General features: G+C 43.2%; 1 protein-coding gene across 1 annotated transcript in view; it reads right to left on the reverse strand.

The window, feature by feature from the left end:
- Positions 1–4,595: 4,595 nt before the first annotated feature.
- NECTIN1 (nectin cell adhesion molecule 1) overlaps positions 4,596–20,537 on the reverse strand; it is a 192,637-nt gene continuing 176,695 nt past the window's right edge. Inside the window, 1 exon segment of the mRNA XM_042474190.1 lies at positions 4,596–7,229. Within this exon segment, the coding sequence (XP_042330124.1) occupies positions 7,008–7,229 (222 nt within the window). The 3' untranslated portion in view covers positions 4,596–7,007.

The raw sequence follows: 20,537 nt of genomic DNA on the forward strand, positions 1-20,537 counted from the left end.
ATATATATATATCTCTAGGCTTGCTGTGTGGCATGGACACACACTCATTCTCTTTCACACACACATGAACTCCTGGGGATTTTTCATTCAGAGAGTTAGCGCTTGAGCTAAAAATGTTCTAATTGCATATTGATTGAGGTCGGCTCAGTGGTGAGCCTCTGTGCTAAAAATGGGCTAACTTTTTCTTTGGCTCATCTGAGCTCCCATGGAAATGTAAATCTCCCTGACACATAAGACCAACCGTGTGTGCATCCTTTACAATGTGTCTCTTAAATCCCCTAAATCTCCTAGTCCTCATGACCCAGCTGGGAAGCTTGTGTGCTTCCTTCCATTTCTTGTTTCTCTGCAGATGAAGAATGGATGCATGACTGATTTGTTTGAGCCATTTGGAATTATCTGCCCATTATTATTTCCCCTCTAATGCAAATAGCTTGCAAAGAAAACTAAGGAATAAGTCCTTTCTTTAAATTATTGCATTTTCTGACCCTGGCTATCGTTTTATTCCCCTCAGTGTTAATGTTTTTTTAATGCTTTATGTTTTAAGCATCGCAACATAATGATATTATGTTTCTTGATTATTGCGAAGGTTGTAATGGTTTTTCATATTGTGGGCAATTTAATGGTTTAATTATTTAATTTATTTTCAAGTTGTTTCCAGTTAGTTTTTACTATGCATGTTAGCTGCCTTGACCACCAATTTTATTTTATTTTTTTGCAACATGAAAGGCATAACCATGTAATTTGAATAAATAAGAAAATTAATAATATTTTTCTATGGTATTGACTTTTACATACAGTATTTATGCCTTCTGACCTGGCGTTCATTTCTGGATGAATTCCCCCTTTATGAATTTTTCAAATAATGAAATCATTATGGCAGTGCATTGATGTGCAAAATCGTTCCCCCTCTCAGTCTTCCCAGTCTCCTCCTCCTTTTCCCGTAAGGCGGTACATGAAAACAGCCATGATCCTACATTGCACAAGTGAATGAAGACACCAAAACTGTGCAACGGAACACACGATCTCACACATTTTGCATTGGTACACAGCAGGCAAGGCACCTCTGTATGTGTCCTGTCAATGCATAACACACCCAGGCTGGCGTCCTGTTAATGACATATGCAGGCATATACCAGTGTTATGCTCAGGTATCCCTTTTTATGGTTGACACGGTTGCCATCCACTCTTTGCACCAATCAAAACCACAATGAGACCAGAACCAATGGAGCCCTCCTGACCTTGGCCATTTTGTTCCTGGTGGACAGCATGTGCAGGGATCGGAGAAGCAGCTAGCTTTGTCTCTCTGTGGGAGTACATGCCTTCAGCTTGCCTGTTAACTTATAGCAGCCCTGTGAATTTCATAGTATAGTACTTTCTAAGGCAAGGAATGCTCAGAGGTGGCTTTGCTAGTCCCTTCCTCTGAAATGTAGGCTACAGCACCTGATATTCATTGGTGGTCTCCCATCCAAGTATTAACCAGGACTGGTCCTGCTTAGGATTGGCCCTCTGATGCGATCTGGTGCTTCAGGGTATTTAGGCTTCATGTCCCCATAACAGATGCAAAATTATTACATCGTTGCTGATACCGTCAAAAGACTCCAGCAGACCTCAGAGGATGATATAATCCTTGCACATTTGGCTATGGGGACACAGTCAGAAACATCTCTGATCTCTCCTGGCTTTCTACCAGGCATAGGATGCCTGATGGAAAGCCAGAGGAGATCAGAGATGTGTCTGACTACAGTGGCTCTATAGTAAGTTAGAAGGTGATTGGATGACCACATGAAGAACCACAATGCTTCACTGGCCATAATGTGTCAATCTGCATATGAAAATTTGCACTGTGCGATCACAGTATAGGATTCTGGCCAATATAGAGACTTCATGGCTAGTAGCCAAGCCACTGATAATCTCATTATCCTCTACCCATCTGTCTACTTCCCTTTTAAAGCTGCCCATGTCAGTAGCCATCAATTTGGTAGTCAATGTACCATGTGAAGTCAGGCTTTGATTATTGCTCAATCTCTCACTCCTTCCTTTATCAGGGAATCCCCAGATTCTAGCATTAGAATATATTGTCTACATTGCTGGTGTTGTGTGCCTTCAAGCCATTTCCAACATATGATGACCCTAAGGAGAACCTACCAAGAGGTCTTCTTGCCAAGATGTGTTTCAGATCCTCTTTTCCTCTCCTCCCAGTGAATTAATGAAGTGCAAACTACTTTTGTACTTTGAACTCAGCTTGGAGTAACTGGAGTAAGCTGGAGGACAAAGTGGAAGGAGAAGAGTGCAAGTGGGACATTCCAAAAGCGGCTGAAACAATGGGATGACAGAGGGTTAATCTGGACTGACCCTGCCAAATTGAGACAGTTGGAAAATATATGATGGCTAGAAGAACTGGCAGTGAGTGCTTTAGGCTAAAATTTGCTGATTTTTAGCTCCATCCCTTTAACTCCTTGCATGACCACCACTCTTATTCTCCAACTTTTCCTTTTTATTTTTTCTTGCCCCTTTCCTCCATTGTCCTTTTAATTCTCTTGCTGTCCCCTTCCATTGGCTTTCACATTGGTATTGCAAATTTCCCCTTTTCCCACCTGAGTGCATCTTCCTCCCGGACCTTTGATTCCTCAGGAGACATTTTGCAGAAATGTGTGTCAGACACAGCTCAAAGCGGTGCCAGGAGATGCTTGAACGCTGTGGTCTCAGTGCCACCAATGGCAAGAGGAGTCAGTCCTCAGCCACAGTGATTCATGGGCATTAGTGGAGCATGTAATTAAATGGGAACTGTCTCCCTTCCCTGAACTATTGATGGAGAAAGCGGCAGCTTTCACAGCTCAGCCCCTAGCCTGCCTTGATGTTTTCCATGCGGCATGTCAAGGCCAGACAAGGCCTGTCAAACATCACCTTGAAGCAAAGACATGTGCAATATGCTCATCAATCCAAACATCTAACACTTCAGGAAATCCTCCTCCTCTCCCTCTCCCTCTCTCATTCATGTTTTTACATTAACTCCTTGCAGACTGGTAGAATTCAGAGGCATACCCATGTTAGTCTGTAATATCATTAGGCAATGGGATTCTGTAGTACTGTACCTTTGAGACTAACTGTGCAATAGATGTTTTGGCATAAGCTTTCATAGACTTGGGCATCTGAGGAAGTAGACCAAGTCTACGAAAGCCAGTGCTATGAAAGCTGATGCTTCTTTTGCTCAGTTAGTCTCAAAGGTGCTAGAAGATCCCTTTGCATCCTGGCAAGTTGTAGATGTAGATCAAGGGAAGGCAGGAGCAAGTATAGAGTCTCAAAGCCTGTTTCCCCCAGTGGTTGGAGGAGTCCCATTTTTGGAAGCCAACATTCAAAAAAGCATGGCCCTTGGCCACTCTCACTGCAAGCTTCTGGGAGCCGTAGCCCAAACAGTGTCTTTTCCAGATTGTGGGTTCACATATATCCAGATGGGCAAAATGCAACACCTGAAGACCTCCACCAGTGCACCAAAGCTTGCCCCCCAGCCCTAGGAAAAAGAAAGAATTGGACATAGTTTGGGGGCAAGTGTTTGGCTTGGTGTGTGTGGCCTTCAGTGGATGGTGGGAGATGGCCCCTAGTTCACACCTAGTTGCCTAGTCCAACATGGAAGAACACAGATGGATTTCTTCCCCCCTGGTTGTACCAGATGTTGGGCTTGACTCACCTGTGCATGCTGCTCAGTCACCTTCTTTACATCTCCTGGCTGACAGGACATGTGTAGCCGCCCCCCCCCCCCACGCCCAGGCCATTTATGTCAGGGTTGGAAGGAAAGTAAAACTGTGTCCAGGTCAACTAATTGTGGAAATAGGAATGAAGACAGTCTGAGTAAATAGACCCATAATTTAGACAATGCCTGGTGACAAGTAGCATGGCAACCAAGGAAAGGAGGAATTCCCAAGCATGTGGTAAAATGTCCCCTTAGCTGCATCCTCTGCTTCTGTTCTCATTAGAGTTTATCCTAGGCCTCCTTACCTCCAGCATCCTTGGCACTTGAGAGTTGTGTTGCCATTGGTGTTTGTGGAAGATTAGCTCCCCCCATTAGCCCCCAGGAAGTGTTTCCTCTCCACCAGCTCTGCCCCATTGATGCCATGATGGCACAACAAGAAATCTTAAGATTTGTGGCCTTGGGACTCCATTCTCTGCCATCCTCTAAATGGCACCCAAGTGCATGGATCCACTGGTGTCACCCCCTCCCAATAGTCCTAGCTTTTTGGTGCACTGATATCACACAAGAGCAACAGACATACAAATGCTTGTGCAGTTACCTAAAGCTAATAGAGATGCCTGGTGACCCTCTTAACCAGAGGTGGGCACAATGTGGCCCCATATTCAGTGATGTGGTTCTCAGCCCCCCCCCCCCCCGGTTAGTTTGATATGTAAGGGACACTGTTATGTTATCCATTGTATTTAATGGACTTGAACTTCCATGGATGCTGGTATCCAGGAGGGTCCTGGAACCAAACCCCAGCAGATACCAAGGACCCACTGTACTCAAGTTCTTGGATCAAGGAAGGCAAAGAGAGAAGACACAAATAGCTGGACAAGGTATTTGGAATGACTTCATTCAGCTGGGATTTAATTCAGGGCCATATATTTAAAGTGCTAACATATTTTCATAAACCCTTTTCTCCTTCCCAAAAGGAACATTCCACACTATGGCCAACATAGCCTTCACTAGGACAATAAATGTTACTGCCATCTTTGGGTGAGGAAGTGCTTTGCTCCCTTTGCTTTGCTGTATAGAGGGTCTCGAGGAAGAGAGGGATGGTGGTTGTGGGGGTGACTGACAGCACCTTTTGTCCTGATATCGACATTTCCTCTGATGGCCCATCCATTTCCAGCCTCAAGCAGGAAATGACATCTCAGCTTCAGGCGACCATGCTCTATGCCTGAAGTTGGCAGTGTTGAGAGGAAGTGCTGCCATCTTGGCTCTGGATTAGACTGTCGTCGGTTGGCATCTTGTGGCTTTCAACTTTAAGCTCGCAGGAAATGGCTGAGGTAGTGTGAACACAGTTTAGCTTTGCGTGTCAATGCTGGGCCGAGAAAGCTAAACCTTAGTTAGGATGGAGAGGGGAGGGGAATGTAGGTTAAGGTGAAATCCAAAGTGAGGATCCAAAGTGCATGGAAGTATACACGGGGATCCAAAGTGCATTGAGCAATATTAGCCTTTCTCCAACCAAATGTACAAAAATAAACTTTGACTCTAGGTTTCTTCCATCACATTGTTTCTCTGGCGGGTCTTCTCCATCCTGGGAATATTGAATACTTGAGGTTAGGGATGAATGCCCATTGCTCCAATGTGGGTCATGGGCAGAAGGCTAAACCAAACTCATCCCATAACCAGGAGAGGGAGATAATCTCAATTGCAGACACATTTGTTTGCAAAGATATCTCAGTTCCTCGTTTCTTCCTCACTGTCCGAGTTTAATCATAGCTTATCCTTTTCATTCATGGTTCTCCAAGACATCTCCCCTCTCTTCTTCATCACCCGCCATGCATACAGTCCTATTGCACATGGACAAAGGGGTGAGGTGGGGATGAATTTTCTTACCTATAACACTCGGAAGTTGTAGGAACATGCATATGATCTCAACAGCACCTGTACGTTCAATATATAAATATGCCATCCCAAAAGCTAATGGCGCCAATAAAAAGCAAACAAACCAAACTAAAAATACTTTCACAGGCCGAATCTCGTCTTGGCTTTCATCCTTCTTGAAGAGCAAGGAGGTTACCTGAAATGATCATTCTTTTACACCTGCCTGAGTTTTATTTCAGGTACCCAATCGAACAAATGTGCATAGCAAAACTGAGAGGTTGTTAGATTTTTGTTCGTTTTGGAGAGAAGAAATAATAATAATACAAAACAAAATAATAAAAAACAAAGGATGCATCTATATCCTTTTGCTTTCTCATTCAGGGATTTTCTTTTTGGTCCCAGATTAGAGGAATGTTTTTTCCCCATAGAATCCATAGCTACCATCTTACATTCTCTGTTCACACTCCATGGATTGAACGCTCTCTGGATTTAAACAGGAGGAGGAGGGAAAATAAAATAAAACTAGGGATGGGTAAGGGTAAAGGTAAAGTCTTGGAGTCATTTCTTTAGCATGGATATAAGCACCAGAACTTTCTTTGCGACAAACTTTGCATCCAGCATAGCTCCTGTTGTGGCCTGTTGCCTTTCTCTAAACAAGATTCACATTTTCATGGACGAATGAAAAATGGGTGCAGACTCAGGGCTCCAAAGTCACACATGTTTCTTCAAGGGATGTATAGTGTTGCATTTGGAAGGAAGAACAGGGCACGGCCTTTCGGGTTGGGTGTTAGCAAGAGGTGGGTAGGGCTAGCTTGACGTTCAACCATAGTGCAAATTGTGTAAATGGGGAGACAGATGGGTGGACATACGATGAGTGACATCTGACACATTCCATCCAGGAGAGGGCAGTGTTGTATGTGCAGAGATGCACAAAGGCGCAAAATCGTTTTGGTATGGAAGGCTCAAGGGGTCAAAATTAGAGGCAATGATGGGAGAGAATGAGGAATGCGTGGGAGATATAAGTGGTTTTGTCTCAACAGAAGGATGTTCCTTAACAAACAAGGCAAAAGCTAATGGCGCAGTCCTAGCCATGTTTGTTGTTGTTAACTGTTGTCAAGCTGTGTTTACCCAAATGCAAATCCCACCGGGCTCAGTGAGGCATACTTTCTAGTAAATATGTTTAGGACTGCAGCCATAATCTAACAATGGAAAGTACAAATGCACCAAAACATAACATAACAACAACAGCGTCAACAAAGTAAAAATAAGAAATCCAAGGGTGAGGTGTGGGTGGGCATCACATAGCATTCACACACATACATACACAAACACACATACACACACTGGACAAAAGTGAATGGGTAAAAAGGCCTTGGCTGACATCTGAAAGTTAAAGACGGGTGAAGGGTTTTCCTTCTTCTCCTTTGCTGGATTGTGTGTGGTTCTTTCAGACATATTGTTCCTTGGGACATACGTAAGGAGCCCTGGAACCTGGAGGTGGACAGCAGAAGGAAGTGCTGGTATGGTTGGATGAGTAGACGTCTTTTGGGAGATACGACAAGGGACTATAGACATACGATATTTTTGTCAGATACTGGTCTTCATGGGAGTAATGGCAGGTCAGGTAATCACCCGCATCCGGTATCTCTGAGTGACACTTTCTAAAGTTCTGTAGGGGAGAAACAGAAAGGAATCAAGAACAACAGATAGGGAAAGGCCTTAGTTTAAGACGGTCATTGATAGAGAATATGGGTGCATCAATAGTGGAGAATGAATGCAGCTTGACACCGCTTTAATTGCCATGGCTCAGTGCTATGGCATTCTGGGGTTTGTAGTTGTGTGGGATATTTAGCCTCCTTTCTCAGAGAGCTCTGAGGACAAACTACAAATCCTAGGATTCTATAGGATGGAGCCATGACAGTTAAAGTGGTGTCAGACTGCATTCATTCTAGCCGGAGCCCAAATGGTGCCGTTAGAGATTCTGGTTAGAAATCACTGCTAAACCTTGTTGCATTTTTGTTAGGCATAATACAACTGTGAATCATCGCTACTCAGTTTAAGATGACAATGGCACCAAAGAACAACCTTATTGTTGCTATGTGTAACTTTTGTTCTCTGTAAAATGCCCTACATTATTAAGTGTGATTGATAGATTGTTGGGTGCTGTTATGTGCCTTCAAGTTGACTTGTACTTATGGCAACCCTATCCTAGGGCTTTCTTGGACAGACTTATTCTCAGATGGATTGGCATCACCTTCTTCTGAGGCTGAGAGAGTGTGACTTGCCCAAGGACACCTAGTCATTTCCGTTACTGGATGGGAATATGAACCCTGGTCTCCTGGGGTCCTAATCCAACACTCAAACCACTACACCACACTGGCTCTCAATGATTTGCTATTGTTGTTATGTGTCCTGAAGTCATTTCTGAGTTGTGGGGACTGTGTATTAGCTTTCCTTGGTAATATTTCTTCAGAGGAGATTTGCTACTGCCTTCCCCTAAGGCTGAGAGAGTGTAACTTGCCCAAAGTTACCTAGTAGATTCCTGCAGCTGAGTGGGTTTTGAATCCTGGTCTCCCAGAATCTTAGTCCAATGTACAAACTATGTTGGACTTCGCAAGCTATCAAAAATAAAAAACTAATAGAGAAAATAAGCATATGTGGTGTGTGTGTGAACTGACACCTTTTCAGTACAAGAAATCAGAATCACATCATAATACTCATGCACAATAAATGCAGAACAAGACAAAGTTCTGTTGTTGTATTTTCAGTGCCAGGTGTTTTTTTTTTAATTTTTAATTTTAATTCTCTGTTTTTAAAAAAAATACATTTTAGTCCTTTCTAGACCACAGACTGCTATGGTTACCAATGTTATTCTGATGCTGCTTAATTGCTTTTTAATTTTAATTTCACATTTCCCATATCTTTATGGGTCCCCCCCCCCATGCATACCTCCCAGAGGGTATATGGTTAATGGGTAGCACAAAAGTTGCTGCTAATAGAATAATGAATAACTAAATGGATTAGATGATGGATGGATGGGATTTGCTGCCACAAGAGGCGGTTGAAGTTGTCGTGGTGCCAGGATCACCCCCTTGCTGAGTATACACTCAGTGATAAATCCAAGTACTAGACAGAGCTTGGGAAATTGCTTTCTAGGCTACAACTCCCAGCATCTCCAGATAACATGGGGAACAGTATTAGCTAAGGATGTTGGCAGGTATAGTCTGAAATGTAACTTTTCCAAGCTCTAATCCTTGACATTTCCTAGTGCTCTTTCACCTTTTGGTCAAGACATTTTTACAATTCCTTCTATGAATGATTCTTGACTTATTCCTAACTTCTTGATCTAAACTCTACTCTAAAGCTAATGCTTTAACTTAACTCATCTACCAATAATTTTGTCTGCTCTGTTCCTCACAAAGGAGAACCAACATGTGGTTTGAGTGCTGGACTAGAGTCTAATCTGCACTACAGAAACAATGGTGTTTGATACTGCTTTAACTGCCATGGGTCAATGGTATAGATTTGGGGATTTGCAGTTTTGTGAGATATTTAGCCTTCTCTGTCAGAGAGATCTGGTGCCACAACAAACTACACATCCTAGAATCCCATAGCATTGAGCCGTGGCAGTTAAGGTGGTGTCAAACTCCATTAATTCTACAGTGCTTCCAAGGAATCTTGCAAATCAAGGTTCAAATCCCTGCTCAGCCATGAAAAAACATATTGGGTAGCCCTGGGCAGGTCACACACTCTCAACTCTTCAAGGAAAGCCATGGCAAACCTTCTCTGCATAAAACTTTCCAACTTCCCCCCTCCCCCTCTGCAATAGGGTTGCCATGAGTCGGAGTTGACTTGAAGGTAAAAACAACCACCACAAATCCATCTCAAGATGGAATCAGAAAACATAACACAGCTCTAACCAAGAAGTAGTAGTCAGTGCAATGGACTGTTTGGCTAAAGTGAAATTCAGTGCACATGTGGGTAACTCATGCCTGGAGTAAAGATCTGAACAATTGAGGGATGAAGCTAATGGAAATGTGATGATGGGATTTCTTGGGATGTAGGCAGCTATCACACATAGTTGTAGCTCCCAGCTTTCACTTATATTGCAATTTGACTTGAGTTTGGAGGGTCATAAATGGGAGAACATATTTGCAGAATGTCTAAAGAGGCTAGGAAATTCCAATAAGATAACTGTTTCCAATCTGGTACTGGACAATAGATACACCAGCAGGTTCATCCCCAACACCTTTTTGCTTCTCCAGATGTTTGGGGCTTTCATTTGCAGATGCCTCAGTCTGGGTAGCCAATGGTCAGAAATCATGGATGCTGGAGTCTAAAATATCTGGAGGAACAAAGGGACAAACCATGGCTTTTTCAGTGGATTGTCAGGTCTGAGAAAAGAGATCCAGTCTGACTGCTACTGAAGAGTCACTGGTTAGATCTGGTTAACAGGGTTAGGCCAAGGCAATTCTGTATAACACTGATTTGCATCCTAACTGAAGTCAGGAATGTCTGTATCCCAGGAGACAACTTTTGCCCATGTAAGGTGCAGTTGCACAACCTTTGATGCTTAAACCATTGGGCATTAAGATGTAATCCAGTAGAACAACATACTTTTTAAAAAAATATATAAAAACACTGGGGAAAATAAGAGACATATCCATGTGAGTCTGGAATATCAGTATGCAAAGGGAACTTGTAGTACCTTTGAGACTAACTGGACAAAACGTTGTAGCATAGGATTTCGTAGACTTGACCTACTTACTCAGATGCATCTTCCTTCATGGAAGGTGGGCCAAGTTTACCAAAGCTTATGCTATGTGTTTTATTTCGTTTCAAAGGTGCTACAAGATCCCTTTGCATACTTAAAAGCAAAATCTGCCATGATGGCTACTCATGTCAAGTTGGACAACAGATGAATGGCACTGAACGTGCGCCTTTTCAAGAAAGGGAATGCTCCAAATGTAGGTAGAGGACATGAGATAATTTTATAACCTCTTATTTGTTTTAACACTTCTGCTATCTGCCTTTGTAAATTGCTCCCTGGACCTAACCAGTGATTGAAAGACCAGAGAGCTGGGGTCAAAATGTATAATTTACCAGACAATTTCATTTGTCGCATTTATAAGATACAGAAGGAGGGAGGGTAGAAAACTGAATGTACTCAATGGCATTCATTAACAACATGTTCAGAAAAGACAGCACTTCCAACAGCTCATGGTGGACGAGGACGAAGCACATCTTCTAGCAATGAAACATGCACATGCAAGCTTCATGCGCACTAGCCCCAGTCCTATTTTTAACCTCCCCACAGCCCAGAAAACAGAAACCAGTACAATTGGGATAAGATCACAAGAGGTATAGCAAAGGAGAGGAAGCAAAGTTCTCTGTAGGCTATTGGCAAAGGAGGTTTTCCACCGTGTTGTTGCAAGACAAGTCGAGGAGAGGATGTCACAAGTCAAAGGATATTAAAGCACACTCACACAACCACATGCTCACCAGGTCTTCCATTTCAGGGTTTTCAATCTCTTGCTAAAACTCTCATGGAAAATACATATGATGTGCACTTCACATAACCCATGCTGCTGCTTTCCTATTGATCCCCATCTGTCTCCAAGATGACCAGGAACCCACTGGGCAGATCAAGAAGCAAGGCAAAAACATCTCTGCATTCAAGGAGCTGCAGGGACAGGTGAGGTCTGCAGAGCTGTCACCAAACTAATTATATTTATTTGCTTCCTCTCCTGTCTCCCTTCCAGGATTGAGATGCGAGTGACTTGCAACATAATTTAAAAAGGTTGCTGTAACAAGACCGTCAGTGACGCATATTAAAATGTGAATTCCATTCACCATATTATTAAACCAACAGTTGAAACAATTTGTGGGGAAAACACACCATACTACTAATAAATAAGCAGTAATATGTTTAGATGTCCATTGGATCCATTTAAAAACCTCTGACCATAACAGGCAACCAGTTGATGAAGTCTTGAATGGAACATACCTTGCCTATGGATGGAAGAAGAATAAGAAGGGGCCCCCAGCTCAATATATTTGGAAGCAAGTGCCATAAACAGGGGTATATATGAAAATGTGTTCTTTTAGATCACTGGATTCAAGTTGTATGAGGCTTTGCCAGTAATAACCAGGACTTTGAATTATGCATATAGAAATGGACTGGTAGCCAGTGGAGCTGCTGGAACAGAGAAGTTTCATGTTTCCTGCAAATTCAGTAACTTCAGCCAAATTAAAAGGAGAAGGAGAAATTGAAGATCATTAGAGCACTAAAAAAGAAAAAGAAAAGAAAGCCAACAAAAAACAATCAGCCCTGCCAATAACCTTTTCCAAGCTCTGACTCATAGGTAGGAGGTAGGAGAGAAACAGGGATCATTGTGGATGATCTTTTATAGTGGCATTGGATGACGTGACTTCTTGTACTATAAGGATTAGGAAGCAAACTGTTGCAAAACTGGTCAACCCATGTCTGCAGCTGCTGGAATAACAGCCATAATGTGACTTTGGTTTCTTTCCACAGAAAAGGAGGAAGCCCAAAGCCCAAAGTCTCCTGCCTTATTGATTTCCACTTGGAACAGCTATGCCACCTCTATGCTGAGTGTGTATTTCAGAGGAGAGAGGGATCAGATGAGCAGCTGGCACATGAATTTTGCCCTAACAAATGTGATTGTATGTACTGCATTCTCTTTGAATATGTGAGTTTTTGACCCAACAAAGTGGACTTAGGCAAAAGATGGGACCCATGTGTGGATCCGGTTTGGGCTGGGTTCGATACCATATTGGATGACACTGTTAAATTGAAACCCACAGCCTCAAGAATGTAGTGATGACTGTAAGCTTGGATGGAATTCAAAGGGGAGTGGATAGATTCATGGAAAATGGGGCCATCAAAGCCAACTAGTCCAGATGGCTATGGATCACCTTCAACGTCTTTTCCAGTAGTACTGAGTCCAGTCCAAAGGCCTATCTACCAAAGGGATGGCTGGAGTTCATCCTTTCAGTCATATTACATGCTCTCCAACTGTCCTAATTTGGCAGGGACAGTCCTGATTAACCTTCTGTCATTCTACTTTTTCAGCTACTTTAAAAATGTTCTGGCTTCTCTCTCCTCCCCCTACTTTCCTCCTCCACCTTCAGCTTACTTCAGTTGCTACAAACTGAGTTCACAGTGTAAGGGTAGTTTGCACTCAGTTAACTTAGCTGCAGGGGAGAGGAGGGGAGGAGGACATATCTTGTCCTTCCCGGTAGGCTCAGGCAAAAGCTCTCTCCCAGTTCATGAGTTTTCCCTTTGCCATGTTAACCACACTCTGACCTTGCTTAGCCATGCATGTCCAGCTTTCCTCTGTAAAAGGTTGAAGGGTATGTACCTAGAGAACATCCATTGCTGAATGGGGAGTCAACAGATAGGTGAATTACAATTGATTCAATGGCTCCAAACTAGTCAGGAGTAACCATAAAACCTAGGCTGGACATCTATAGACTTCTGCATTTCATTTGCTGGACAACACAAGATGGTGTGTGTGGTGGCATTCAAGGCCTGGTGGTGGGCTTTCCATGGGCAGTTGGTTGGATACTGTGGGCAAAGAATGTTATCTTCTTATCAACATAAGAACATTAAAAGAGCCCTAGTTGATCAAACCAAAGGCCTTCCTGACCTAACTCTCAGCCAGTTGTCTCTGTTTTTCTGACTGCATGGACCTTCTGTCATCTTCCTTCCTTCCCTTGATGTCTTAATGCATGTCCCATTTGCTGACTCCTTTCCTCCCTCATTTCTCCTCTCTGACCTCCTTAGATACCCTGCAAAGAGTCTGCCCAAGTGCCAAGATCCTGGATTATCATTCTTTGGGTGAAGAGGCCTGAACAAACAGGGGAAATGGAAAGAAGAAACCACTTGAGATTTGCCTGTCCCACCTGCCTGCAAAGTTACATGCTAAATATTTTATGATTATGTTTTTTGGAGGAAAAAAAACACCTTATCCACACACTGAAAACAACAAGTCACTCATGATTTATTGATGGCCCTGCAAAATCAAACAAATACAAAAGGCAGGAGGCACATCCAAGAGGACTGCTTGTTCTTAGGACGATGTGTGGAGGGAAGGGGGGAACGCTTCTGGGTGGAAGAAGTGAGGCAAGGCCTCATCTGAAGCAATGTGAAGAGATGAAGTTTTGGAAATATATGCTGTGAAGTGGGGGACTTCTCTCTTGAACTGATATTGTGGCATGATTCTTTTCAGGTAAGTCATACGAAAACTCAGGAGAAAACACTGTGTGCATTTCATAAGGAAAATGAATGTGAAAAACTTGATTCAAGTTCAGCTGCATTCTAAAAATTGCATATACTTCTCCAACAGAGAAGGTGAAATATCTCACAGAACTATAAAGCCCAGCATTCCATAGCATTAAATCATGGCAGTTAAAGCAGTGTCAGACTGCATTAATTCTACAGTGTAGATGCACTCCAAGGCATCATTTTGGAACCCACAAAATGCTCTGCATCTAGAGCTGATATGAGACACTTTGGGTGGCAAGAGAGGTATAGATATTGGAGGGGGCGAGGGAAGAAAAGGTATTCTTCTCTCATGAAATTTCCTTCAATCTTTCCATCCAGTTGAGTGTTTAAACATGTGGATGCCTAAAGAGTTTAGCCATCCAAAGGAAAAAGGCAGGAACAGGGGGCGAGGGAAAGCGAATACAGCAAATAGAAGAATTCTTGTGAATACTTTTCAGTGGCTCACTCTCTGCAATGCTACAAATTTGGAGACTGAAGGAAAGATTTCATGGGAGAACAGTTTTTATCGGGAGGAGCAATGCCCTCATTTCCCTCTGAAACTAAACCTAGTGGTGGTAATGGCGAAAAGGCAGCCTAAATCATATTCTTGGTCTGAACAAGAGTAAAATAACTGAATCAGTGGGTCTGACATCAGTGCTGAATTGCTGAGAGTTTTGCTGATTCAATAGGTCTCCTTTAATGGGGACTAACAATAGGGTTAAGACCGGTGCGTTCCACAAAATTATATATAATTTTTTCAGGGGGAGGGAGCGGGCATGAAAATACTGCAGGCCAGCCTTTTTCTCTGTCTAGTTCAGGGGATTAAGAAATGGAAAAATCCTGGAAATATTATCTGCAAAGTTTCAGCTCAGCTTCACAGCCAGCAGAGTTTAGGAAGATACTTTGTGGACTGGAACTCCCAGAATCCCCCACCAGCAGGGCATCTGGGATATACTGGGATTTGTCACTGAAGAAGCAATGTTCCCAAGCTTTGATTGCTAGAAACCTTTGTGGAAAGGGCTTGAATTGGGCATTCTTCCACCTTTTCCCATCATGCCCACAAATGTGGCTGGATCGTGTCAATGGCAGTGCCAAGGCCACCACAGTGCCTGGCTGTTCTTAAAGCCCATATTTTGGGTTGCAATCTGGCAACTCTTGACCACTGGGGTTCTGGTTAAGCTCCTTCTCTTGCCATCTGCCTTCACCAATGGTCCAATTTCCAGAGCCAACCGGCTCTCTGTTGGAGATCTTCCATTCTTATCCGAGTGACAGAGGAGGGGGGGAAAGAGATGCGCTGTGTTTACTCCTACTCCTGCCAGCCTCTGTGCCCTCCGCAGTGCTTGCCAGTCCCTCCATGTTGCTCCTGGAGCCTCATTTACCTTTTAACAAAGTTTGAAATTAAATTAAGGGTAATGAGCTAATTAAATTTAACTGGCACCGGTGCCTTTCTCCTCCCCTGTTTGTTCCTTCTCTCCTCCCGCCCTTTATCTCCAAAAGCGATTGCAACAGAAGGCTCAATTACCTCTTTGCTATTATTATTTTTAATGGAATGTCAAAAGATGCTGGCGTTTTCTTAACAGCCTGGTGCATTCTAGCTTAAAAGGCTTTCACTTGACAGCTCTGGAAATGCACAGGTTTGCACAGTTCCTGAACAACCCACATGGCTCCTTTGCATTAACAACTGCATGGGAACGCAAAAGTCAGCAGGGGGATCTTCCCCCTCAGCCTGCAGTGATTATGATGGAGACACTTATACTACATTTCACAGTGGCCTTTCATGGGTTCCAGGCCAGTGAGCTGGTGGAGTTGCTCTGAATTGTTGTCTGAATTTTGCTGTGGGCCTTCAAGTCATTTCCAACTTATGGTGACTTGGGGTTCATGTCAAGATTTGTTTGGGGAAGAGCATTGCTTTCCTCAGAGGCTTAAAGAATGTGACTTGGCCAAGGTTATGCAGTGGCCTTCCATGGATGAGTGCACATTCGAACCCTGGTCTTTCAGACTCCTAATCCAACACTGAAACCACTGTAACATGCTGACTCTCTGCACCCCAGATTTTTTCTTCTTCTTTTTTTAAAATATGGCACCCTAGCTTGAATTGCAACTGCATTTCACACACTGAGCTGAGTTGGGGAATCAAAGTTAATTGGGAAATTCTTCCTTATTCCAAACAAGCCAGTGGCTTAGCAAGCTCTAGTTTGAAATAGCCTCCAGAGCTTGGAAAAATTGCCTCATTGGACTAGACTTTCCAGTGGCAATGGAGGGGGATTGTGGGAGTTGTAAATAACAAAGAAACTTTCCCAAGCTCTGATTCCCCCCTCCCTCTTCAATTCTATCTCATTCTATTTGTGCACACCTTCAAATCACCATCAACTTACGGCAACCTCATGGATTTCATAGGGTTTTCTTAGGGAAGGAATAATCGGGGTGGTTTGCCATTGCCTTCTTCTGAAATGTAGCCTATCAGCAACTGATATTCCTTGGTGGGTCCCCATCCAAGTACTAACTAGGGCTGACCATGCTTAGATTCTGAGATCAGATGGGATCTGGTGCTTTCAGGGTATTGAAGCCTCTCCACTCAACTCCGGCTTCAGAAATGGACTAAGATAAATTTCTCCCTATCAACAACTGTCCCAACACTGAAGGTGGCATGCAACAACCCTCAAAACTTTATGGCAGACTGAGGAAGGCGATGGGATGTCTGAAGAGACCATGTGATTTCTTGGCCCAGGAGGATTCTGGGTTTTCGAGGGAGCTTGAATTGCTTGAACCTTTGACCAGCAGGGCATGAACTGAGTCCCCAGCTTACAGAGTTTTTGAATGGGCTGCTTTGGTGCCTGGCAGTGGGAGAAGGACATGTGTTTTCCTTCCACTTTCACTGACCTTGAATCCTTGATATGTTCTCCATCCCTCTTCTACGTTGGAGTTTCTGTGGTCTAAATGCTCTCAGAGGGAAACAGGAGGGGAGAAATCCCTAAAAGTAGTCTTGAGAGAAGATTATCTTTCCACTTTTTGCAAACTGTGCTTCAGCTGGGAAATTTCTCTGCCACGAGATTACATTTTCAAAGTGCCATATGATTGGCTTTATTTCTCACTTCAGAGCAACTGGGAGGGTTCCCAAATGCGGATTTTGCAGGATTACTGTCCTTTTGCTGACAATAAAAAAACCATCCATCTCTGGAATAAAGGAGCAAAGGGAGGGGGAAAAAAGATCGAGACCTCCCAAGATGGATTAGGGGGCAGCTCATCTCATCTGTTTCACGAGGGGCACATTCCTAGCTCAGGGGAAAAGATGCCAAGAATGGGGAAAGTGGCAGCTACAAGGCTCTACATGGGTTCCTGTGGCCTGTAAATCTACAAACATCGCCTTCCTTTCTTGTTTGTTGGCTACTAGGAAAAAAATTGGCTGTCCACTCATGGAAACAAGATGTAGGCTGAGATGCATTTAGGGGCTGATTTAGCAAAGCTCTCCTTATGGTCTACCAAGATCCCCCTAGATCCATAGTTTGGAAAGTTGTATCTTCTTAGGTTCTACTTGAAATGGTATGACTTCCACCAGGAAAGGACAAGAGAAAAGAGAAGAAACTTACTGTCCACTCTCGCTCGTTACGTCTACGAAGACCTTGATCCTCATCCTGAACGCAGGACGCAGGTGGGACACCATAAAACAAAGAGGTTACTCCTTTTGCTGCACTGAGGTTGGCAGCCTGGTTTCTTACCTACTGATGATGCTCTATCTCTCTTTCTTTTGCTACAATATTCTACAGGGCTAATGGCATGGCAGGAAAACAAAGGACTCTACAGGTGAGGAGGGAGTCCCACCCAGCTGAAATGACACCCCTTCCTGGCTTTTTGTCCTTCTTCACATTGGGAACCCAGAAGCTGCTCACATCCCACCCCACACTCCCAACCATCAATATCCAACACTTCTAGATACAGCCACAGCTGATACATCACACACACACAACCAGCATTGTCCCCACCATCAGTCTTTCCGCCAGTATAGAAATTCACCAAGCTTGATTCAGATTTTGTGGATCCTTTTGGGGCTGGTTGGGTTGAGAATGGAGATGACAACCCAACAGGGGAACAGCTACAGGGGAAGGGCCCCAAAATGAAAGCAATTTCTCCCAAATAAGAATTCTTCTCTCCCCAAGTGAAATGTCCCTTCAATCCCCAAATTTCTAGCCTTGCAATAACTTAAAACTTTAAAGTATTTAGAAGTTTGCTCACTCAAAGAAACGGAGAAGGCAAAGTGACCCAGGCAATGAGAACACAGCAAAGAGAAGAGTGATTTGTAGTGTCTCATTCTCTACAATGCTAGAAATTTGGAGACAGAAGGAAAATTAAGGGGGCAGAATGCTTGCTTGGGAAGCAATGCCCATATTTTGCCTCTGCCCTATGGCTACAACCAGGCAACCCAGTTGACTAGGGGCCAGCCTCGCAGTTTGGTTGACAAGGGGGTGCACTAGAAGAATGCCCTTCTGCCATTGCCTAGTTAGCAGCCATCATCTTTCTGAACCTCCATGTAGATGTGCTGACCTTGCTTTAGATTCTACCAGCATTAAAAAGGATCAGTTCCTTCTGGGACTCTGCAGGAACATACATTAAAATTCCTGTAGGTATATCAACAAAGTATATTGACATCCTTCTTCATTTTGGCATCCTTCAATGTGTCAGTCAGTCCACAACTCCCATCACTCCCATCAGCATTTGGACATAATGAGAATTATAGTTCAACCAGTGTGTAAGGCATCAGGCTGGGAATGGCTGAACTAAGCAACCGTAATTCTTGCCGTTTTTCTATCTATTTTTTTAAATCTTTTAAAGTGGATTTTGACTTTTAAGGCTTTGACAACCTCAGGCATGTCACCCTTTTAAAGACATTTTAGTCAATTAATCATGTGTGTTTTAATGGACTAATTAATCTGATTAATTTTTCAGAAATGTGCATGTGACTAGCGACAATATTGAAGAAAGGACCATAATCTTGTGATTTGTAGGGAATTCTTCTGCATACCACAACAGTTAACTTTTGGAAATCAGCCTTCTTGTTTCTCTCCCGGAAGGCAGAAAATATCTCTTGCAATACAATGTACAGTTGTAAATGCTTTCATCAATCATAATTCATTTTTTAAAGGAGATGTACTGCCTGGTTAATCAGCGGCACCTTTTCTATCAACCCAAATATTCTAATTGTTAATATAGCCAACAAATCAATTAAACACCATAACCCAACCGGCAAGAAATGTAACCCCATCTCGTTTCTGCTATGTGAGAAATGGCACACGTTCAAAACCTGGCTAAATTTTAAGCACATAATAAATGCAGACAATTTCAGATTGGAACTATATTATTGAAAGGTCAAGAAGCACCATTAAGCCCCTATAAATTTGTTAAGCCTCGAGGATATAGATAATTCAGGGATATTACATTCTCACATTCAACAGCCCACCAAATCCAACATAGTTGGTCATTAGGAAGGCTCCGGATAATCCTTGTTTAGATACAGTAGAAATCTCAATTTTTTTGCACAGCAAATTCAAGGCTGGAGAAGCATTTTCCCCAAATTCCTTGCAGGGCAGGAGTTGTAGATACTTTTGGGATGGGGGAATAGAAGTAACCTGTGAGCATGGACCTGTGGTCCTCCTACCCCACAGAGAAGATGTAAAGACAGGGAAAAAATCAAATTTAATAGGGGCATGCTTTTTAACATGCCAAAAGACTACAAAATTGATGAGAGCTGAATCCCTCTTTCTATGGGACTACCTCTTCTGACTCTCATCTCAGTTCATTTCTACTATTTGGAGCAGAGCTCCAGAAAATTATTTTTTGGACTACAATGCCCAGATGCCTCAGCTTCTGGACACTGTACACAAGTGAAGCAACTTTTCCAGATTCTGACTAGAGGTCAGATCAGGAGAAATCTAAATGATGTGATAGCACCTATAGAGGTAAGATATGGACCCCTTGGTTGCATGATGAGCCATACCTGCTGGAATTCCTTCTTCTAAATCATCCCTAAAAGTCCAGGAACCTTCTCCAAGTTTGAGTCTAGGAACCCTACTAGGAGACCACATGGTAGGTTGTGGGGCACGGATTATTCTTTGCCAATCCCTTTCTGTCACCTCCTAGCTTTGTTGCCTGACTGGACCAGGCTTGGTGGGGAGCTTCTGATGTGCTCCTGGTTGGACCAAATTTCCCAATGAAGCCAAATGATCAGGGCAGGTCCTCAAACAGCTCTGATATCACACACATAAAACACACACACACAAAACACACACACACATACACATTTGAATGGGCAGCGTCAGGCTCATGATCCCCATGTAGCCTCCAGAAGAGTTGCTGTGGCCCTTGATCTCTACACACTCCCCAGTACACCCTTATGTCTGGCAACAACGTTGGCAATGACAACAACAACAATCCTAAATTGCCTCTCCTGAGGCCCTTTTGCACCAACAATGGTAGTCCTGTAACTTTAACTGCCATGACAACATCCAGTGGAATCCTGGGATTTGCAGTTTAGGGACAGGCATCCTCAGCCAAAGAGCTTTAGTGCATCTGCAAACTACACACCCAACAGGTTTTCATAGGATGTTGACCTGGCAGTTTAAAGTGGACTCATAGTATAATAGTTTATGGGAAATGTAATTCATCTTTTAATTAGACTGCAGACTTTCTGCAGTT

Source organism: Sceloporus undulatus, chromosome 6 (genome assembly GCF_019175285.1).
Source record: "Sceloporus undulatus isolate JIND9_A2432 ecotype Alabama chromosome 6, SceUnd_v1.1, whole genome shotgun sequence".
Classification (NCBI taxonomy): Eukaryota; Metazoa; Chordata; class Lepidosauria; order Squamata; family Phrynosomatidae; genus Sceloporus; species Sceloporus undulatus.